Below are 24,015 nucleotides of genomic sequence, written 5' to 3'. Positions count from 1 at the left end.
ACAATATCCACAAGCAAACAAAAATACAAATACAACTTACCAAAATCTGTGGGATGCAATGAAAGCAGTCCTCAGAGGAAAATTTATTGCAGTGAATTCCCACATCAGGAAAACAGAACCAATACAACTAAACAACCTGATGCTACACCTCAAGCATCTAGAAAAAAAGAGTGAGTCAAGCCCAAAGCCAAAAGGGAGGAAATGATAAAGATCAGAGCAGAAATTAATGCAATAGAGACTAAGAAAACAATCCAAAGAATCAATGAGTCAAAGAGTGGGTTATTTGAAAGAATAAATAAAATTGATAAGCCCCTAGCCAAACTTATTTAAAAAAGAAAAGCAAAAACTCAAATTCATGCAATAAGGAATGAAAAAGATGAAATCACTACATACCCAATAGAAATACAGAAGATCATCAACATCTATTTCAAAACCCTCTACTCTCATAGGTTCGATAACACAGAAGAAATGGACAGATTCCTAGAAACATATGAACTATCAATGCTGGGTCAAGAAGATGTAAAACTGCTGAAGAACCCAATTTCTATGAATGAAACTGAAAATGTAATTAAGTCCTTACCAACAAAGAAGAGCCCAGGCCCAGACGGATTCACTGCAGAATTGTACAAGAAATACAAAGACTTAATACCCACACTCCTCAAACTCTTCAATGAAATTGAAAAGGAAGCAATTCTTTCTAAATCATTCTTGGAAGCAAATATTACTCTAGTACTAAAATCTGAGAAAGACCCAACTAAAAAAGAGAACTATAGACCGATCTCCCTAATGAACACAGATGCAAAAAATCCTCAATAAAATATTGGCTAACAGGATGCAGCAAATCATCAAGAAGATTGTACACCACGACCAAGTGGTATTCATCCCAGGAATGCAGGGGTGGTTCAACATACATAAATCAATAAATATAATCCACCATATCAATAGAGCCAAAAATAAGAATCACATGATCATTTCTATAGATGCAGAAAAAGCTTTTGATAAGGTCCATCACTTATCCACATATTCACCTTACAGAAAACTGGAATATATCATATTTTATCAATATGATAAAAGCTATCTATGACAAAGCATAGAAGACCCCCGAAACTCCACTGAAAGACTCCTAGATATAATAAAGTCAGTAATGTAGCTGGATACAAAGTCAACACTCAAAAATCAATAGCATACCTATACACTAACAACAAAATCACTGAGAGAAAAATAAGAGAAGCCACACCCTTCACACTAGCATCCAAAACAATGAAATACTGAGGAATTAATCTAATGAAAGAAATGAAAGATCTATTCAGGGAAAATTTTATTATGCTGATAAAGAAATCAAAGAGGACCTCAGAAAATGGAAAGACATTCCTTGTTCATGGATAGGAAGAATAAATATTATGAAAATGGCCATTCTCCCAAAATTGTTTCACAGATTCAGTACAATCCCAATCAAAATACCACTAGCATATCTCACAGATCTAGAGAAATCACTCCTAAAATTCATCTGGAACCAGAAGAGACCTAGAATAGAAATGCAATTCTAAGCAGCAAACGCAAAGCAGGAAGCAACATCACAATCCTTGACTTGAAGTTATACTGCAAAGCTACTGTAATAAAATCAACATGGTAGTAGAAACAGACCTGAAGATCAATGGAATAGATGAGAAGATACAACTACAACTACAGACACACTCAGCCACCTTATCTCTGATAAAGGACCAAACATGTTCACTAGAAGAACAATAGTCTCTTTAATAAATGGTCCCAGAAAAATTGGCTCTCCATATGCTGCAAACTAAAACTAGATCTATGCCTATCACCATGTACTAAACTAAATGGATGAAAAATCTAAATATTAAAACAAGAACACTAAATCTGGTGGAAGACAAAGTATGCAACAATCTTGAAGACATAGGGGTAGGTAGAGAATTCATGAGCAAGAATTAAACCACATGGGAAATACTTCCCAGAATCAATAACTGAGATTACATCTTATTAAAAAGTTTCTGCGTGCCCAAAGTAATCTCCAGCATAGTAAAAATAAAACCCACAAATTGGGAAAAAAAAATCTTAGTGAACTGTCCCTCAGACAAAGGACTTCTGTCTAGAACATATAAAGAATTTTAAAAAAACAGATCCCCCAAATTCAAAGACCCAATACAAAAATGGGCATCCAAGATGAATACAGGGTTCTGAAATGAAATACAATTGGCAAATAAATATATGAAAAAATGTTCATCATCATTACTCATTAGAGAAATACAAATTAAAACCACACTAAGATTCTTTCCATCTTATTCAAGAAAGAATGGCCAGGATAAAGAAAACTACCAACAACAAATGCTGGAGAGGCTGTGGGGAAAAAGGAACTCTTCTGCACTGTTGGTGGGAGTATAGACTGGTGCAACTACTGTGGAAGTCATTCTGGAGATTTCTCAAAAAGTTGGGATTAGAAGTCCCATTTGACCCAGCTATTCCACTTCTGGGCATATTCCCAAAAGAACTGAAAACATCAAACACAGGAATATATGTGCACCCATGTTTATAGCAGCACAATTTGTAATAGCTAGATCTTGAAAACAACCTAAGTTCCCATCAACTGAGGAATGGATAAAAAAGATGTGGTATTTTTATACAGTGGAGTACTACTCAGCTATAAAGAATGATCAGATTGAGATATTTATAAATAAATGGGTGCAACTTGAGACCATACTCATAAGTGAAATAAATTAAACTCACATGTATAAATACCATATAGTCTCCCTAGTGTAAGAAATATAAGATTTATGGTAATCATGGTTCTCCATTACATTGCTTTGAAGTCTTATGTTTTCATCATTGATTGGAATGGTTTTATTCTGTATTTTTTATTTTAGTATGTGTGACTCTATGAACAGCTACTTTGAGGAAAACAAGACATTATGGCAGCCTTGCTGATTTAATATCATCTTGCTTTGAAGTCATGCCATACTTTTGTTCTTCTATTTCCATTGGTTCTATCACGTGTCTTATTAGATTTTAGTATGTGTGATAGTACAAACAAATTTTTTATTGAAAATGAGATATTATAGTAGCCATTGTTCATTTTCTGTTATTTGAGTTTGAATGTCCTATAATACTTTTATTCTCCTAAATGGTTTTATACTATTTTATGTTTGATATTATTGTGTGTGAAGATATGCTCAACTATTTCAAAGAAAAGAGACATTATGGTAGCTGCTATTAATATCCAATTGTCTTGTTGTGAAGTGCTGTGTTGCTTCCATTGTTCTGTTCTGATCTGCTGTGTTTTGTCCTCTTTTATTTTATTCGCTTTAAAATTTAAAATTAAAAAAATTGCACACTCTCTCTTTCATGTAACACATATTTTGGCATGTGTACTTCCTCTCATAATAGATGATCACATAAAGAGTGTACTTTTTTTGACACTGAACTTTAAATGTATTTTATTGGTCAAGTAAGTAAGGAATTCTTGGGCATTATTTGGATCCCATGAAATTTTTACTTTGCAAGCCTACCCTAAGAATTTAACTCAAAAGTAAATGCAGCATGGCTGGGCTGTCCATCTGCCTTCTGTTCTGATAGCTCAGAGCTATTTTGATTTTTGCAGTTTAGGCTTCTCTTGAGACCTAACGAATGTGGCATGAGCCTCAGAGGACCCTGACTCAAGCTCCTGCAGACAGAAGGAGACAAATGTCCCATTTTCCCTTTCCTACCTCTTCTACTTGTAGGGTTTCTTTTTGAATGTTTTCAAGAAGCTCTTTTCTCAGCAAGATCTCCTTGTCCAAATCGCTGTACATTTCCATTGCTCGGTGGAGCTTGTTCTGAAACACATTGAATCAGCAAATCTTGAGCTAAGAGGACCTTGAAGAGCTGCAGAAGTGTAGATAGAGAAAACACTGCCTCTGGGGAACCCAGGTCTTCCCTTCCTGCAGGTGGTCAGGTTTTCAGAATCCTAGTCTCTGAGCACCAGTGGTGGAGGAATGGCCCTCAGACTCTTGTCCTCAGCCGGAGAAGCAAAGTAGTCAGATCCATCAAGACCAAATCATCTTACTTCTTACTAAGGGAAACTATGGGCAAGTTCCAGACTGGTCCCCTTGTAGGGGGCTGAAGGACTCATCTGGGTAGAAAGCAGAGTGCGGTGCCTGGTGCGGGGAGGATACTTGACATACAGCTCATGACTACCTCTCCAGGATGGTGAGGGAGAAACATTTCATGGCAGGTGGGTGCTATTGTGGTCCCCACTTACAGCAGAGAGGACTGGCTTTTAGGGAGATGAAGCAACTTGCTCAAGTTCACAGAGATGGGGGAGCCAAGACTTAAATTCAGCAAGTGTGATTCTGTAGCTCGCAGGGTCCTCCACTGTTTTAGATGCGTCAGGAGGTCATGCCTGGTATGGACAGATTGGGGGATCCTGCAGAAGCTGCCTTGAAGGTTCCCTTTCCATAATCTGCCTTTTACCAGCTTCCCCAAGGTCCCTGCTTCTTAGATTTAGATCACTCTCACTCAGCAAGGAGCAGAAGCTGGGAAATGCTCTGCTTGGCTGAAAACCGGGCCAAGGGAAAGGTCACTGATCTCAGTCCACTCCCTCACTCTGGGAACCCACCCACCCTGCACCAGCCTCTGGTCAGTGAAACAGCATAGCCCCTGCCTTCGGGAGGCTGCTCACAGTCTAGACAGAGGTGGGAGGCAGTCAGATGACTGAGAAAACTGGTAAAACTGCAGCTTGCCAAGCGGTCTGGATGCCAGGACAGGTTGCCCTGTAAAGGAACTTGGGAAAGACAGCTGAAAGGATGAATCAAGCATGGCTCCAGGAGGAGGGAAGAGAGGAACATTCCAACCTAAGAAAAGAGCCTGAGGAGAGGGTCTAAAAGGAGCAGGAAAAGGAGATAAGCAAACTTGGGGTGTCAAAACTTAGACACAGCAGGAGATCCTGGAGCCACCTACCGGGGGACCTTAAGACCCTGGGCTCAGTCCCCTCACCCTTTCCTTGTAGCCCCACACTTACAAGGCCGATTTCCACTTGATGTCCTGCACTCACTTAAGAGATCAGATGAGGGACAGCTGCAGGGCAGAGGGACACAGCAGAGCTCTGCTGCCACAGCCATTCAAGTGGGAGAACAGAAGAGCAGAGGAAAGATGCAGAGAAGGAGAAAAAGAAATGCAGGGCCACAGCAAGGTGACCACTGGCTCTGCTAGGGCAGGGTCTTTAGGAAGCCAAGGCCAGAGCTAAGCGTGATCTGTTGAGACATCAGTTACTTGAGGCTACTGCTGAAAAGGTAGGCATGTTTCTACCACAGGGTGCAAATGACTACAGACCTTGTGACTCAAAGCAACAGAACTTCCTATGGGTCAGAAGTCTGGTGCAGGGTGGCTGGATTCCCTGCCCATGATCCCACTGGACTGAGCTCAAAGTGTAGTCAGGGACTGTGGTTCTTATCTAAGATTCAGGGTTTTCTTCCAAGCCCATTCCTTGTTGGCAGAATGTATTTTCTTGAGGTTGTAGCCCTAAGGTCTCTGGTGTTTTGTTTTGTTTTATTTTGTTTTCTGACTGCCATCAGGAAGTGGCTTTCAATTTTTAGAGGCTATACTTAGTCCCTTCCATGTGACCTTTCTATCTTCAAACAGTCATGGAGAACTTCCAGCTTCCAAAACTCCCTCTGTGCTTCGTATCTCTGACTTCCTGTTCCAGAGAAACTGCTTTCTGGTCAGACCCATCTAATGTGATTTAATCATGTAACAGACAGAAAGTGACTGAAGCCGTAACGCACGCGATCCTGACCAGATTAAACAGAGCGTGCACCAGGGATGGGAGTCTGGGGACAATTTACAATACTACTTTTTGCAGAAAGAAATCAATAGTGACTCACTGCAGCTGTAGTCACAGAATTTCACTCTATCAGAAGACACCAGGCAGGCTTGGTGTCTTCACAATGTCAAAGAAAAAGGTCCCACTTTGACTTAGAAAAGTCAGAGAGGGTCATGGCTGTCTTGTGCTATGTACAGTACCCTCAGCACTTGGTCCTGTGCCTGGCATACTATAAGTACTGGTGCTTTTTCTAATAGAGGAAAGCCATTCTGTAGGTTCTTAGCAAAGTGTTTGATGCTTGTATCACAGAGGCCCCTCCCGTCACCTTCTCACCCAACCAAGAACACACCTAAACTACTAGTGTTTCTTGTATAATATTGGCCCAGTATGAGCTCTGGCCACACCCTGTCCTCAGGTCTGGGGACACAGCCCAGACCAGATAAAACTCCCTCCTGTGGTGAGACACATTAACCTCTGACAGGTGGATGCATCTTGGCCAGATGAAGCACCTCCCCTAGTAAAGCACTATTTAATCCCAGGTGAGGTCCAACTCCACTCACCACCAGTGTTCTGAGAACTGGGATGAAGAAGAAAAGCTCTGACCTCTCTAACTCCATTAAGTGTGTTACCTTCAGACTCCTGTGGGGCACGTGCCCCTAGCTCTTCCATCTGTTTACCGTCACATGAACAGGCCTATAGCACAGTGACCACTGGGATTCCAACCAGAATGGCTCCTATTTGGCCTTGTGTGGCCTGTGTCGCTGCCACTCTAGTACAGTGAGCACCATGAGTTCAGACTCATCCTATTGAGCTCGGGCCTACAACCTGGAAGTCTCATTTTATAAAGTAGAAGCACCTCCACTCCCAAAACTGCACAAGATCAGACATGCCTGGTGCTACTTAACTGATTCACAGGATAAGATCAGGCCCAGCTCTCCAGACAGTGAGGGTCTGAGAGTCCTGGGACTGGCTTCATCCTGAGATAAGAATGATCAGATAGTAAGTACAGATGAGATAAGCTAAGAGCTGATGATCTGTTGGACAATTATTGCGCATAAATGTCAGAGTGCTGGCATGGTATTTTCTCTCTGCCAGGGGGAGGCAGTTGTGTGGGACACGCACACTGAGCTGGGAGTCCTAGCTTTGTCACCAATGTGGGGCTCGAATGGCAAACACAGTACTCTGCATGTTTCAGCCTCGGCTTTTTCATCTGTAAAAAGAAAAATGTGAAACACAAGCCTGGTCTGAACATATTCAAATGCACAGTTTTAAATGATACTGTGTGGGCCAGATAACCCACCTGTGAGCACCCTAGGCCCACAGACATCGCTGCCACCTGGGCACTGAACTGGGAGTCAACAATTTTTTTTATATATAAAGAAACATATATTACCTATTGTAGGCTTTGCAGGCCCAGAGGCAAAATTATGTAATTACTTATACTGACAAAAGAAAAAAAACCAAATTCCTATAAATGTTTTATTAATGACATTAAAATTATAACTGAACTAGAATCCCAGCCACTTAGGAGGCTAAGGCAGGAGGATCACGAGTTCAAGGCCAACCTGAGCAACTTAACAAGACTCTGTCTCAAAATAAAATTAAAAGGGCTCAGGGATATAGCTCAGCATTCCTTAGTTCAATACACAGTCTGCTGACTGCAGGTTAGGGAGTCCCTAGAGGGTGACCAGGTAGGTCTGGTCTGCTGGGGACAGGCCTCATCCATGCCTACAAGTCCTGCTTAATTATTAATAATGCCTCCTCTCTCTCTCTCAAAAGCATTGCATTTGGATGATTAATAATTTACTAGCCTTCTAGTTTAGGGGTAAGACTTTTTCTTTGCAAGCTTTTAAGCAAGGAAGTGCTTAATATATGCCTAAGTTAACCAGGGCCCTAAATGTGGTAAGCTCTCAAAATGTGCATAAAAATCACCTGGGGAATTAAAAGAACACAAAATACATGGCCCTCACTCACTATTTCAATTAGTGGGGAGGATGGGGGTGAGGCTTGGGCATAGGTATATTTTTTGTACAAAGAAAAAGCTCCCCAGGTGGTTCTCAGACGCAGCCAGAGTTGTGGGGGCACTCAGGAAACTTTAGGAGACGTGGCTTTGTCGAGACAAATGGGGGACAGGGAGGGACACCTAAGTGCTGGATGTGCACAGGAACCTCCTTGTGGCTGGGAAGGATGGTGCAGGAAGCCTGGTGGGGGGTGCTGGACATTGGATGGGCCTTACCTTGTAGGTGCTGAGGATCTGCAGGGTGTTGCCGGACGTCAACTTCAGCTGAATCAGTTCTTGATTCTTTGCTTCAATCATCTCCAAGAACTGAGCGTTTTCAATGTTCAGCTGCTGAAAATCAACTTCGTGGAGGGCCTCGCCTACCTCTTCCTTCTACAGCTCAAAAGAAAAGATGGCATTTCAGGGGCAGCACACGCCTTGCAACCTGCTGAGTCATCATCTGGTCATTTAAACATGTACTGGGCACCTGCCTGGAACCAGGCACAGTGTTCTGCTCTTAGAATAGTGATTTCAGAGGACACATGAGGGGTCATATTTGGCTGATGGTGCTAAGAAAATGTTGTCTCAACAGTGTGGTTGCAGGGACATGGGTAGGAGGACACAGAAGCCCCTTGGCCAGGCCAGGGAAGGCTTCTCAGGGGCAGGAGTGCTTAACCAGGCTGTAAAGGAAGAATGGGAATCAGGCCATCTGTAAGTCATTTTTTAAATCTGGAAATTCAGAAAAAGCAACCTGTGGATTCCCCTCCTTTGACTCTACGACACTTCTGCAGGTTGGCTGTTTTAGTGTACAGGGTTCCCTCCCTGACCCACCAAGCCCATGCCTTCTTACCTTTGTAGTTGCATTAGCCCACCTCGGGGACTGCCGTAGTTCCCTACCTCAGTGCCCTGCTTGCACCCATTGGCTCTGGGGACTCTGCTTCTTCACCTTTCCCCAAACAACACACTGTTCTTAAGCCCAAATCAAACCATCCCTCCAACATCGATGTTTTCAACCTGTTTTCCACACTTCTCTCCTCTGAACCTCTGGCAGTTTAATGCTGTGGCCTTTGTTACTCTCTCTCAAACCCACTCCCTGAGTCTTAAGTAGACAGGGACCACATCTCAGTCATCTTGGTGCAGCATGGCATGCAGACTGGATGGAGGTCATCGTCTTCTCCCCATTTCAAGCATCAGGCCCTCTTCAAGATACCTGACTGAGCTCACATGAACCCTTGAGGACCAGGAACTCATCATCTGTAGGCAGCTCTACTGGGGCAAGATTCTTTCTTCCACTGACCTGGAAATTCCTTCCCTGACACCACCAGCTCCAGCCCTACCCTCAGTGTCCTCCCCATCAGTGTGTTTGCTCTTCACACTGCAGTTTTGAGAAGCCAGAGACAGTAGTCATGGCCCTTGTGGACCCTCTGTACTTGGACCTGTCAGTGCCAAGCCTTGCATTGGTAGCTCCCATTCTCTTTGACATTATCCTTCATTCCACCAAACTCTGGTTTCTTCTAGAACTCTTTCTTTCAAGTATGCTGCTCATGCTGGGATATTAACATACAGGTTGGGGCACTCAGAACAGAACAGGGCAAAGCCAGCCTTTCCTTGGTCTGGGCACTGTGTTTTTATGAAAACCACTTGGATAGCAGCACTCCCTCCAGATGACCTGATTTTATTAGATACTTTGTGGCTGAGTCAGCCTGTACTTGTACAGATATTTGGGGAAATTGAAGTGGAGGATCTTACATTTGTCCTTAGTCATGTTTTAAAGTTGTCTCAGCCTGTTGAGGTCTTTCTGGACCCCTCCTCAATCAAACAGGATTCCCCCAGACATTAATTCTCCTACCAGATTCTGTGTCACTGTCTGTGGCCACCTCTGATACATATAGTATCAGTGCCCATGTTTGAATTAATGATAAAAACATTGGGTAAAAAAGGGATGGAACTACACATCACTCTGGAGGCCTTGAGCCACATCTGCCTTATTGCCTTTACCCAGGAGTCCTCAACATCAGCTGCCACCAAATCAAACCAAAAAGTGTCACATCGCAGCATGACTGTGCTACCCAAGATACAACAAATGTTTAAAGAGCATCTTTTAAACCCAAACCAACCCTATCTTCAGAAAACTCTTGCAAAAAAAATGGTACAGATTTCTTATGATTGCTGTAACAAATTACCACAGATCTGATAATTGAAAATAATGCAAATAAATTATTTTACAGTTCTGAAGTCAGAAGTCTGAGATGGCTTTTAGAGCTAAAATCAGGATGTTGGTCTGCTGCTTTTCTTCCAGAGGATCTAAGGGAGAGAGCTTCCTTCCTACTTCAAGAGGCTACATGCGTCCCTTGGATCTTGGCCCCTTCCTCTGTTATAAATCTCACCACTCTGATCTCTGCTTCCTTTATCACATCTTCTCTCCTCCTCCTCCTTCTCACTGATGAGAGAGCTCATACTAGGCCCAGTCATGTAACCCAAATCATCCTCTCATCTCAGGGTCCTTAAATTAGTCACTTAGCATGTCAGACAACTTATTTATGGATTTCAAGGATTAGGACAGGAACATCTTGGAAAGAGGCACTATCATTCAACCAAAGGAAAGAAGAAGGAAAAGGAGAAGGGAGGGACACATACCTGCCTCAATTGTAAAAGCATTTTTTTCCTCTGAACTTTGAGAGAAACATTTTTCAAGCGTAATTTATCCTTTATACTATCCTAAAAAAAATAGAGGCATATGTTAATTGACTTCTTATTCCCAGTTGGTTTGAAAAGTAGATCAGTGGCTGCAAAGCAAACTTTGGCTCTAACATTCAGTGGTTTATTTTCAGACTTTTGCTTTTGTCTGAGCTGGTGTTGCTAAAACATTCACTTCACTCATTTGTGAGATGCAGAGGAAATTCCACCCGCCCCATGCACATTTTACATTGCTTTTAAATTCAGAATTATTTGGATAGGCGCAGGAACACACACGCCTTTGGAGGGTGGGCCTACCAGAACCTTGAAAGCCAGGACAACTGGGCCCGGGTGTATGGGTGCCCACACACCTTTGATGAGTAGACTGAACAACACGTGGAGACCCAGGACAGCCGGACCCCAGACACACAGGGGCACACACGTCTTTGGAAAGGGACCTAGCCAGCAAGACCTGTGTCATGGAAATATCTGAAGCAGCAGTGAGGAGCCAGAAGTGTGACTCTGGAAAACCCCATCCAAGAAGACCAGTCCACCCCACATCCAGAGGCCAAGATAAGCTCCATACCCAGCACAGATCTGGAACCTAACATGGACACTATCACAGAACTATAAACTCCAGAGGTATTTTACTACTTTGATTCTCCCTTGTTTGTTTGATTAGCAATCCATTTCCTGCCTGGTTGGAAGTTGTCTTGTTTTGTTTTATATTTTGTGATTATTTTTGTTTTGGGGCTTCCCACCCCACTTCTCTCCTCTCTTTCTTTGATATCCTTTTTTTCTTCTCTTTTACATTCTTTTTCTCTTTCTTCCTTCTTTGCTTCACCATTTCAGTTTCTTACATTTCTTGTTTTTTCTGTTGATCCTTTCTTTCTGCAACTACTTCTTGAATTTAAACTTTCAGCTGAGCCAATACTGTCTCTTCCCTTTCTGATTATTCCTTTGTATTTTATTTCATTCTTTTCCTTCTGTGTTGTCCAGTTTCCAAAAACTTTGGTGATTATCCTATGACCTCCAGCCTTGACCCTACAATATTTGACCTCATTAATAGGGGACTTTATTCTGTCCCCTACCTATTTAATACTTCCGCCACCACTCCCTCAAGAAGGGTAAAATCACTCCACTAAAAGGAAAAATCACTAAATACTAGTACATGCTATATGTTTGATATTGTTATATAACTTTAGAGTTTGCTCCTGTGGTTGGAGATAGCAGGTTAATGTTTACCATAGTTTGTCAGCAGTTAAGTAGTACTTAAAACTATTGTTACAACTAACTGTACTACTTTAACCAGGATGTCATACATGTTACAATGACCTTTTCTCCCCTGTATGATAACACTATAATTGTATGGGATCATAATCATCACCATAGTCCAATATCAAAGGACTGGTGATACTGAACCAAATAATAACAGTGCAACCTTTACAAATTGGGAAGGTAGGTTCTTGGGGTAGCTATAAAGAACCACCTACGTCTAGAGAATATCCCTGAAGAAAAAACATCTCTTAAGGAAATCTCAATACTAGTGATAAAGCTATCTATCATAAGAAATCATCAAGCATCAGCATAGAAGATGAAATAGAATAATATAGAGAAAAAAGAAAACAACACAATGCAAAAGCAAAATGAAAGCCCAGACACCAAGCCCACCTCATATGAGCCCATAATTCAATGAGATAGATGAAATTGAAAGTCAAACACCATGATCAAGTTAGATTCACCCCAGAAATCTAGGGATAGTTCAACATAAATTAATAAGTGTAATACACCATAACAACAGAGGCAAAGACAACAATCACATGACCATCTCAACAAATGCAGAAAAACTTGACAAAATCCAATACTCATTCATGATAAAAAAAACCCTACAGAAAGTCAAATTAAATGATATTTATCTCAATCATATAAAATCTATCTATGACAAACCAACCACCAACCTCATACTAAATGGACTAAAACTGAAAGCTTTCCCTCTAAAATCAGCAATAAGACAAAGATGTCCATTATCACTACTCCTACTCGACACAGTTCTGGGAACATTAGCTAGAACAATTAAATAATAGAGAGAAACAAAAGGAATAAGGTTGGAAAAGAAGTGAAATGATCATCATTCACAAATGACATGACATGATACTTTACTTGAACACCCCAAAACTCCACCAAAAGACTTCTAGATTTCATAACCAAGTTCAGTAGCATAACTGGATGCAAACTCAACACTCAAATATCAATAACATTTCTGTCTACAAACAACAAACTCACTGAGAAAGAAATTAGGGAAACCATGCCCTTCAATATAGCTTCCCCCCCCCAAAAAAAAAAAACACTTAGGAGTCAATCTAACAAGGAAGTAAAAGATCTATGCATTGAATGTTACAGTATTCTGGAAAATGATACCTTGAAGAAGATATCAGAAAATGATATTCCTTGTTCATGGATAGAAAGAGCAAATACAGTGAAAATGACCATACTCCCAAAGTTGTTAAATAGATTTAATGCAGTTCCAATCAAAATACCATTAGCATACCTTACAGAACTAGAGAAAACATTCCTAAAATTCATTTGGAACTAGAAGAGAGCCAAAATAGCAAAAGTAATTCTGGGTAACAAAGGTAAGGAAGGAGTCATCACAACCCCAAACTTAAAATTATATCAAAAAGTTACTGTGATAAAATCAGTATGGTAAAATCAGTATGATAAAATCAGTACAGGTGAAAAACAGACCTGAGGATCAGCAGAACAGAGTAGAAGATGCAGACACAACTACAAACACACTCAGGCTACCTTATCTTTGACAAATGGGCCAAACATGTTCCCTGGAAGAAAGATAGCCTCTTTGATATACGGTGCTGGAAAAACTGTCTCTCTACATGCCAAAGGCTAAAACTAGACACATGTCTATCACTATACACTAAAGTCAAAATAAATCAGTGATCTAAATATTAAGACAGAAACACTAAATCTACTGGAAGAGAAAGTAGGTAGAAATCTTGAAGACATAGGTTTCATGAACAAAACCCAGACTGCACTGGAAACATTTCAAAGAATCAATAACTTGGATCTCACCTTATTAAAAAGCTTTTGTACATTAAAAGAAATCACCAACAGAATGAAAAAGCAACCCACAGACTACGAAAAGAAGTTTATCCAATTGTCCCTCAGACAAAGGACTTATATCTAGAATATATAAAGAAATAAAAAAATCAGATCCCCCAAATAAAAAGACTCAATCCAAAAATGGGCATCTGAGAATACACATTTCTCAGATGAAGAAATACAGATGGAAAATTAATATATGAAAAAATGTTCAACATCACCGGTCATTCAAGAAGTGCAAATTAAAACAACACAGAGATTTCAAGTTACTCAGAAAGACTGGCTACCTATAGAGGTCCTTTTTTGCCTTCACTGTGGTCTGGAAAATTTTTATTTGTAATCCTATGGGAACATTATTGGAATTCTGGTAAATTGATTTCAACCTACTACCTCCAGTGCAATCCACAGCGAGAACAAAGACACTAAAACATATTTATAGTTATGGGCAGCCAAGGGGTCCTGAGTCCAGTCCAGATGAAGGTTCACAGAACAACGGCCTTGGCCCAGAGCCTCCTTCGGTCTTTATTAACTCATGAAGAAGGCAGTGGCTAGAGGATGAGTGACTGTGAGAATGGCAGGAATAGGCTACATATGTCACTCTGTGGCTCAAGTGCCTTCATGGCAAGCACAAGGTCCTGAGTTCAGTTTCCAGTACTAGAGAGAGAGAGAGAGAGAGAGAGAGAGAGACAGAGACAGACAGAGACAGACAGAGAGAGAGAGAGAGACAGAGACAGAGAGAATAGCAGAAATTAAATAAGTGCTGTGAGCTGGGCTATCTAGGCAGCCAGAAAACACCTCTGCAATATGCAGCGGAAACGATATGCAGGAAGACCAACCTGCACAACACACCTGAGGTAGCATTTAATGTTTCGGAGGCTGTTGCTTTAGTTTCTGATGTGCATACTTTTGTGCCCTGGGAAGTAACAGCCTCTTTCTCAAGGCTTAAGCCTAGCTGATGGACCTGGAGCTTTGGCTTTGCCATCCCACTGGGCTCAACCATTTAGGGGTACACCTTGGTGAGGAAACAGTGACTGTTGCCTGGCTTCAAAGATTACACATCAGTACCTCAGCTAGCCCTATTTACATTGTTCAGAGCCAATTGAAGAGAAAAGGAAGTAGCTTAGCCAGTTCTGTATATCCGTACATGGAGATAGGGCCAGTTTTAGCCAAAATGAACGTAATTGCTCCTTATTCAAGGAGAGTCATTCAGATGGTCCTCTACAACTATCATCAAGAAATCAACCAATAAAAAATGCTGGAGGGGCTTGGTGAAAAAGGAACCCTTCTCCACTGTTGGTGGGTGTGTAGACTGATACAGCCACTATGAAAATTAGTGTAGAGATTCCTCAAAAACTACAATTAGAGATCTCTTTTGACCCAGCATTTCTCCTTCTAAGTAATTTCCCAGAATTAAAATCACCATCCCACAGTAATATATGTGCATCTTTGATCATAGCAGCACAGTTTGGAAACAACTCAAATTCCCATTGACTGAGGAATGGATAAAAAAGATGTGGTATTTTTATACAATAGAATGCCATAAAGAAGGATAGTCTTGAGACTTTTATAGGTCAATGGATGCAACTTGAGACCATACTCAAAGTGAAATAAATCAGACATGCATGTGTAAACACTGTAGTGTCTCCCTAATGTAAGAATTTTAAAGAGTAAATAAGATCCAAAAGGTACAATAGATATTGTGAAATGGTAAAAAACTGTTCAAAACAAAAGAGAAACTGGGATGGGGGAAAGAAGAAAACAAAGGAAAAAGAAAAATATGTATATATGATAGTTAAGATAGTTGTATTACTAATTCACTGAAAAGAAAGGTTTGTGTTTACATTGTTTGATCAATTTTTCATGCCTGTGTCTTGTAAGATGAGCAAATACCTCAAAGATAACAATATGCAACATATAAACCATTGTTACTCTTCTATATCTTGTTTTGAAATTTTATATCGTTTTTTCTCTTTAAAGTAACATTTTTAAAAAAACTGATTATTTGAGTAGAGTGCTCCTGTAGGGGACTTTCCTCATGAAATGATCTTATAATTCTTTGGTCTGTTACTCTTGTGATAGTTTACAGAATCTTTATTACTCCATATGTTAGGGTTAATAACATAACCTTACCTGTGCCCAGGATGCCAACAGAATCCATCTCCTTATAATGAGGAAACACAGAGAGCTTGAGATTTACCTGTCCTGCTCCTTGCAGTCACCTGACTAGCTCTGCATCACACCCTTTTCAAGAAAACACATTAATACAAATAACAACAATGAAATACAATCTGAGATACTATATTCATATTACTATTCATCTGGCCTCATTCATATATAATATTCATCCGACCTAATTGATTTTAGCCTTGGTAAGCGTGCATTTTATTTATTTTTTGTTTTTCTTTTTCAAATACATTTTATTTCAAAGAGATAAGAAAAAAAGAAAATAAATTTTCAAAACACATCAATCAGGGGGCAACAATGTTCATACAATTGCTCATTGTCATCCCCAAATCATTTACCCAGAGCACAAGACATCTGCATTCAATTGTCTGAACAATATCAGCACAAATCTTTCTCTTCTGTAAACTCAGAGAAATCAGTAGTATAACTATCTCAACTATATATATTATATATATGTGTGTGTATATATTATATATACACACATATGTTGTTTCTTTCAAACTGAAAGAAACAACTTGCACTAGTGAGACAATATGATGTTTACACATGTGTGTCTTATTTATTTCACTTATGAGTATGGTCTCAAGTGAAGCATGCATTTTAAACATGCACATACAAAATAAAACTCACACGCACACACTTTTAGGGTTGCAAAGAAGCTACATATGTGGGCAACATTTATGGCGGACCAAATGGAGCTGGGCTGCCTCTCATGGGTCATTTCTGTGTTGTTGCTGTCTGTTGCCATCTGACCCCATTCTCCCTTCTGGAGCTCTAACCACCTGCCGACTCACCCTCCGGTGGTTCATGTCTTCAATGTACTTCATCACTTTCTGAGTAGCCAAGATACTCCCTTTCTTCTTGGATATGGTTTTTAGAATATCTTTTTCAAACTCATGCACTGCTTTCTGCACTTCAGTAAATCGAATTTCAGCTTCTTCGATGATTGCCTAGGAGAGGCAGCACGCAAAAGAAGATAATGTACAAAAATTTTTCAAGGATGTGTCTTCCCAGGAAATCTACTTACCCAGGCCTCCTTGTATCTCAATGTACGTTTTGTCTTAGTCTTAAAAAGATATCCTAATATACAAGCCTGATGATGTATTATTCCTAAAAAACATGACTCAGAAAAGCTAGTTGCCATAAAAGAGGAGCAAAGAAAGAAAGAAAAAGTTTCAGGTATCTTTTACATGGTATTTCCATATCTGGAATATTATTCATCCTTTATAAGTTATGATACATCAAGTATCTGAATGCTTTTTTATCATGAATCACAGTTAAATCTAGAAAGACAAATTGGTGAGGAGCTAAAGCATTCTTACACACTTCTTTGATTTTTACAAAAGATGTTATAAATGAATATACAAATGGACCTTAAGGCTAAGTGAAATAAACCAGGCACAGAAGGCTAAATATGTGGTTTCTCTTGTATGAGAGACTGAAATATAAAGAGCAAAATAAAAGGGAGATGATAGGAAACAGGACAGTAGACTTGTGGGGAAGGGAATGGGGATTTGCAATGCCGGGGAGAGGAAAGGACGAGGAGAGGAAGGGGAAGAATTGATTAAGATGCAATTGTGTATGCACTAGTTTCCCAAGATGATTATAATTATACCAATAGAAATATACATAAGCAGCCACCCATTCACATTTGTACTTTCTGCAGAATTGCCTTCCAAAAACATTAAATAGGGAAATTTCAGAAATAGGTAATTCCTAGGTTTTAAATTGTGGACCAATCTGAGCAGTGTGATACAATCTCCGTCATCCCACTATGTCTTGCCTGGGACGTGAATCATCCCTTTGTTCAGTGTTCCATTGTTCTGTATGTTTTCCTCCCATTAGTCACTAGTAGCTATTTCAGTTATTATATTGACTATGATAGAACTTCAATGTTTGTGTTAAGTAATATTTATTTAACAATGGCTCCAAAGTGCAAGAGTAATGATATAGGCACTTTTACTATGTATTGTGATAATTATTCTATCTTATTATTAGTTATTATTAACCTATTACTGTGCCTCATGTATAAACTAAACCTTTTCATAGGTATGTATGTAGAGGGAAAAACATAATACATGTAGGGCTTGACATTATAGAGTTTCATCAACCCACCAGACACCTTGGGACATATCCTCTGCAGATAAAGGGGAACTATTTTACACCGACAAGGAAAAATGCTACTGAGCCAAAAATATAATTCATAAAAGTATGATACCTTTTTAAAAATATTTATATATTCGAAGAAAATTATTTGAACTCTACAAGGGCACAAGTCCAAGAATTAGTAATTATTATTTCTAGTAAGGTAGAAAATTTGTATATCCCTTTAGCTTCCCTGTATTTCTTGTGTTTTAAAATGTTCTACAACAGGTATAGATTGTCTTGAAATAAACATACTTTTTCTTTGTACTGAGGAATCAACACAGGACCTTCACACTGAGCTACCTCCCAGCCCTTTTTTATTTTTTATTTTGAGCAAGGTCTCATTAAATTGCTAAGTTTCTCAGGCACATTATTTTAAAGGGCAAAATGAGAAACACATATGGCTGCAAACTAGCAAGTCATCATAGTTCAGGCTTTCCCCACAGCATCAAGAAGCCTAAGAGTTTCCACTGGCCCTCCTCAGGCTCCAGGTTCTTCATGCCCAGAACCTCAGTCACTTTACATGCCTCTTTCAACCTGACGCTCTCCTGCTGTTATCCTCAGTGGGGTCCAGGCTTCTAAGATATTAAGGGTAAACTCCTCCGCCTAGTGCTCAACCTTATTGGCTACTTCTGTCCCCAAAGCACCATCAAACCAGCCTCCTTGGTTTCATGAACTTGCCATGCTCATTTTCACTTGCATGTCCTTGCCCATGTCATTCATCTTACCTAGGGCTCCCTTCTCTTCCACTCTTGAAACAAATGCCATCATTCTTCAAGGTCTTGCCAAGGTCCATGTGTAACCCTATTCTGACCACCATAGTCACACTTGACCATTTACACAGTTGATCTACCAGGATAGAACAATTCTAGTGAACCCTAGGTATCCTTGACTTGCTAGGATTTGACAATGAATGTTTGGAAAGGGAAAGAGAAAGGAAAGTTTGGCTTATATGGCTCAGGGATTCTACCAGTGTGAGACATGAGTCCACTGATGTGGCCATTTCAAAGCATTGAGTGTGAGTCCATGTCTGTCTACCTTTCAGTAAAAAAAAAAAAAAAAAAAAAAAAAAAAAGAAAAACTTGGAAGTATCTATTTTTCATTTGATATGGCTCTTGAATGCAAGCCAACAACTTCATGCCATGGCAAGTGAATTAAGGCAATGTATCTTCTCTGGAGGAAAACTGACTTTGTTGGACCCATTGAGAGATACTATGTTGGTCTCCAACAGGACAAGGCCTGTGATTATGCATGACGTATGTGAAGGGTGACAGGAATTTTTCCATCCACTTCCCTGACTGTATTAGTAAAGAACTATTATCAATGTTGAAAGATACTCATGATTATTGTGATTATATTTTTTTAAAAGAATATGTGTCTTAGAGACAGATGCTAAAATATTTGCACATAAATGATATGTCTAAGGTTTGTGTGATGGTTGATTGTGTCAACTTGAGTAAGAGGAGCTCAGCTAAATTGGCTCAGCAATACTACATCCTAGCGTGTGGAAGACCCACACTAGGGCAGTTTGCCACCTGGGTGGTATAAAGGGGAAGGACAGATTTGCTCCTGTTTCTTTGGAGGAGCTCCAGTCTTCCCCTTTATCTCGGACATCACCTCCTGGTTTCCAACGCAGATTCTTCAGCCTTTCCTCACAGACCCAGTCTCCTCCTGATAGGAACTCACACAGGACGCTGCAGTGAGCTCCAGACCCTCGCCTGGATCCCTCAGTTTCCAGTGTGTACACAGGCCCTTTGCACTCTTCCTTATCAGACTCTGTGAGTGGCCACTGTAAGCCAGTCTTGTAAATTCTGATATATTTGTATATCTTGTGTTATATCCATTTCTCTAGTAAACATTGACTGATACAGAGCACTTCACAGAAACCCTACCCTAGGGCTGGGGGTTTAGCTCAGTGGCACAAGAGCCTGCCTGGCAAGCGTCAGGTCATGAGTTTGGTCTCCAATACCAAAAAAGCCAAAAAGCCAAAAGACATACTGTATATCCCTGCACTGTGAAGGGAAGCTGCTGGCACATCTACAAAACAAGAGTGGCTGTGTGTTGATAAAGGTTGCATTTGGGTGTGCAATACACAAGGGTTTGTTGGGCTAGCTCTCAACTTTTGAGTACTTTTGAAATTTTCCATTTTGAAAAGTTTTAAAACCTGACAGAACTAGAGGAAACAGTCCTAAAATTTATACGGAACCAGAAGATACCCTTCTTCCCAAAAGAGTTAAAAACATCATACCACAATGATGTATGCATACTCATATTTATAGCAGCACAATTCATAGTAGCTAAATCTTGGAAGCAGTCTATATGTCTATCAAAAGACAAATGGATAAAGAAAATGTGATATTTATACACAATAGATAATACTTTAACATGAATAAAAAAGGATAAACTTGAGTCATTTGTAAGAAAATAGATGCACCTTGAGGCCACAATGCTAAATGAAGTAAATCAGACACATAAGCTTAATATCTCATGGTTTCTCTTATTTGAACAGGAAGTGCAATATAGAAAGTGCAAAAACAAAAAATAGACAATAGGGAAAAAGAGAATAAAAGTAATACAGCATGGACAAAGTATCTTAAAAGTGTATCTTGATTTAGTATAACTGTTTTATGTATTTTACATAGCTGTTAGCCGGGCTATTAACCTCTATGTATGATAATTAACTTTATAAGGACTTATAAATAAATGAATCTGATGCTGACAAAAAAAGCAGAGTGATGGGAAGAGGAAAAAAAGAATTAAGATGTGTTATGCATATGTTCCAATTCACCACAATAAGGTAATCATTATGTACTACAAACATGTACTGATAAAAGTTAAATGTTTTTCAAGTTTAAAATTTGTTGCCTCCTAAAGCAAGTGGTAATGTCTTAATTGTGCTTCTCCCAAACCACCAACAGCAGCACGGATGCGTCACAGGTACTTCTCAGTAAGGTGGAAGTGGGGGACACGAATACCTCATGGTGCTGCAGGTCCCGTTCAGCATTGGCCCTCACGTGCCTTATTTCATCCTTAGTGTCTTCCAGCTCTTTTTTTACAAGCTCGAGTTTCTGGTCCACAGTGAGGCCTACGAAACGCTCTGTACCTGGGCGGGACTTAGATTTCCGCCGGCCTCTTAACTGCAACCCGAGAAAAACAAAGCCATGTCAAGGAGGACTTGGCAATTAAGCAGCCCAAGGTGGGTATCAAAATGACCCTTTGGGCATGTTAGACATTGCCCTGAATAAATCCAGGAGAACAAACAGATGGTGAAATGATGCTAGATATCAAGCCCAAAGTAACATTTATTTCGTAAGACCTAAATGCCTCACTAAATGACTGTACTAAATGCCTCAAAAGCCTGTGGTTGAGTGAGATGAAAACAAAGGAAAAACAGCTTGAAGGTGGAAATACTCTGAGCCCACTGTATACTGTAAATCAGCCTTCAGTTAAGGGCAGGGGAAGCCCAGAGCACAGTGGTTCCTCTCGAGGCACAATGCTTAATACAACAGAAAATAAACAAAAATCTTGGATCTAAGATTTAAACATAAATCTTGGATCCTATCTTAGGATCTAAGGCAAAGGTCACCAATGGATGATTAGGAAATGTGTGGGCTTCAAAGTAAGTCTGACCCTACAAAATAGGCCCTTTGAGACAAGGCCGCACACGGGGGCCGCTTCACTTCTCTATGTGGCTGGCCAGGCCTTGGAAACAGTTGAGTCTCTCAATTCACGGTGTACCTGTGCAAATTCTGCTGCTGATATTTTAGCGTCTGATATCCGGACAGTTTGCAGATCCCTTGTTTCCAGCTTAGCATAATATTTCTCAAACATCTCAATCTCTCTTTTGAGACCAGAGTTTCCATAGCTGCAAGACAGAGAGAACTTATATAAGTTCTATTAACAGAAATTTCCACTCCAAATAACTAGTCCTTAACATTTATTGGCCAGGTGTGATCTTATGTAAGCTACACAGCCTCTTCATGCCTCACTTTCTTTACACATTAAGTGAAAATAAAAATAATATCTACCTTTCAGGGTGTCAACAAGAAATGCAAAGATTTTAGGACAATTCTTGGCCATAATGTAAGGGCTACTTAAGACTTTGATATCTTTATGATTATGTTTAAAGAATGTCAAAATCTAGAACACTGGTATTAAATTAAAAATTCCTGTTACTGTTTCCATCTTTAAAATATCATCTAACTCATTTGCAAAATTTCTTCTAAGTCACTACTTTCTTGAAGTTACACACACCCACTCTCTTCAGATGTTTGGTTTATATTTCTTGTTTTATTTCCAACACCCAATAGGTGAAAGAATCCCCTGGAATTTTGTCATAAACTGTGGAAAATTTTGAACATTTTAAACAGAGATAGCAAATATAGTTCATCCTATCCAAGCCAAGATTATGACCTTTTTAGCTTCTTAATTTCTCATATATACAACTTACATACAACTATACATATGTGTGTGCATAGTACACACATCCATATATTAGAGAGAATGGCTTGATGTTTTCATGTATTGCTGCTTGACTGAATTTTAAGATTAGTAAAAAAGGTTGCCTGGAAAAAAGAAAATATAAAAGTGTCTTGCAAGCCAGATGTGATGATTGCACCCCTCTAACCCCAGCAATCTGGGAGGCTAAGGCAGGAGGATTGCAAATTTGAGCCCAACCTGGACAACTTAGTGAGGCTACATCTCCTAAAAGGGCTGGGGATGCATCTCAGTGCCAAGGCCTTGAGTTCAATGCCCAGCATCACACATACACATACAAAGCGTTTTCTCAGCATGTATTATGTTCCCAGTGTAGCCTGTGGCGTTGCTTCTGAGTCTGAGTTCTAGCATGCGCACTTACTAGCTGAATGACTTTGTGTGATTCTTAGGTTTGCTATATCATATAAGATCATACATACATAGTAGCTGACACAAAATAAGTAATTAAAGTGAGTTATTATAATAATACTTCAGTTTTGGACTACATGATAGGTGTAAAGAAGTAACTCTATTCAGCTGCCAGAGCTTAGATACTCTATGTGAGACCACCAGCACCTTGTACAATTACAATTAACCTCTACTACACTATGCAGTCTTGATACCCAATTTACCTACTATAGTAGGTATAAAACGGGCTGCAGAAAAATGAAGAATGCTGGCCAGGCACTTTTTACTGCCCATCTGTAGGCTTACACCCTGTTTCAAGCCCATGGCAGCCTCATGGTAAAATAATCTCAATAGTTTTTTGTCTGTCCACATTAATTGTACCGCAAAATCTTAGCATTGGAAAGGGCACAGAGGTTACCTACAGTTGGGCAGCAGGGCTACACCAGGCTAAAGCTCTGGCTTCACCAGTTACCCTCTGTGCTTTCCACCACGGCTCTGCACCTTCCTTCCTGGCCCCCTCAACCCTGTCCCGATCCAGTCGAACACGTAGGCTCAGTGACAATAGAGACGCAAGGATAACCCCCACTTGGATCTCATCAATGTTCAGTGAGGTCTTCGATGGTCTCCAAGCTTGAGCCAAGGTCCGAGACCGTTCTGGGCCGAGGGTCCAAGGCGAGTAGCTGCAGCCCACAGAAGTCCACAGGCAGGTACCTGAGTTCCTCCACCAGCCCACACAACTGCATAACGGGCAGCTCCCTCTCTTCCCCTGTCTGGGAATCGGTGTACACACTGTCAGAATCTTCCTCAGTCATCCTTCTGCCAGAGCTGCCCTAGGCTGTGCAGATCTTCTCCAGCAGTCCCTGGTGCTAGTAGATACCAGTCACTCAGGCTGAGACGCTGCCGCATGTTGCCAGGACGACCGGACTCAGGCAGAAAGGGGCGGGGCTTCTGGAGGCTCCGCCCAGCCCACACAAGCTTGTCCCTGAGCTGATGTCATGGGCGAGGTTGTTGGCCTGGCCCATGCACCTAAGTGCGTTCAGTTTCACTTTTAAAATATGTAGTAATTCTTTTTTCTTCAGTCAAACTCTATTGGTACATTTTAAATATAATGATCACATTCATCATAGAATTTGTACCCATACATGATATAACTCGATTCTCTTTTTTTTCTCCTCCCTTTTTTTTCTCCTCCCTACCC

At 40.3% G+C, this 24,015-nt stretch overlaps 1 protein-coding gene across 2 annotated transcripts in view; it reads right to left on the bottom strand.

Annotated features, from left to right (window-relative positions):
- Cfap263 (cilia and flagella associated protein 263) overlaps positions 1–23,711 on the bottom strand; it is a 36,049-nt gene extending 12,338 nt beyond the window's left edge. The window contains exons 1-7 of one of the 2 annotated variants that reach the window (XM_003471958.3): positions 23,529–23,711; positions 21,672–21,798; positions 20,909–21,070; positions 16,583–16,738; positions 10,449–10,529; positions 8,049–8,204; positions 3,720–3,827 (exon numbers count right to left, since the gene is read on the bottom strand). In XM_003471958.3, the coding sequence (XP_003472006.1) occupies positions 3,720–3,827; positions 8,049–8,204; positions 10,449–10,529; positions 16,583–16,738; positions 20,909–21,070; positions 21,672–21,798; positions 23,529–23,629 (891 nt within the window). In that variant the 5' untranslated portion in view covers positions 23,630–23,711. The remainder of the gene's footprint in view (positions 1–3,719; positions 3,828–8,048; positions 8,205–10,448; positions 10,530–16,582; positions 16,739–20,908; positions 21,071–21,671; positions 21,799–23,528) is intronic. The other variant, XM_063247409.1, reaches the window with a different exon arrangement.
- Between the last annotated feature and the right edge of the window lie 304 nt (positions 23,712–24,015).

The sequence above is a fragment of the Cavia porcellus genome, unplaced genomic scaffold (assembly GCF_034190915.1).
Source record: "Cavia porcellus strain 051 isolate PalLab524CR breed Dunkin Hartley unplaced genomic scaffold, mCavPor4.1 scaffold_4, whole genome shotgun sequence".
In the NCBI taxonomy this organism is placed as follows: domain Eukaryota; kingdom Metazoa; phylum Chordata; class Mammalia; order Rodentia; family Caviidae; genus Cavia; species Cavia porcellus.
The sequence above is the reverse complement of the archived record's forward strand: the minus strand, read 5'-3'. Positions and strand labels throughout refer to the sequence as shown.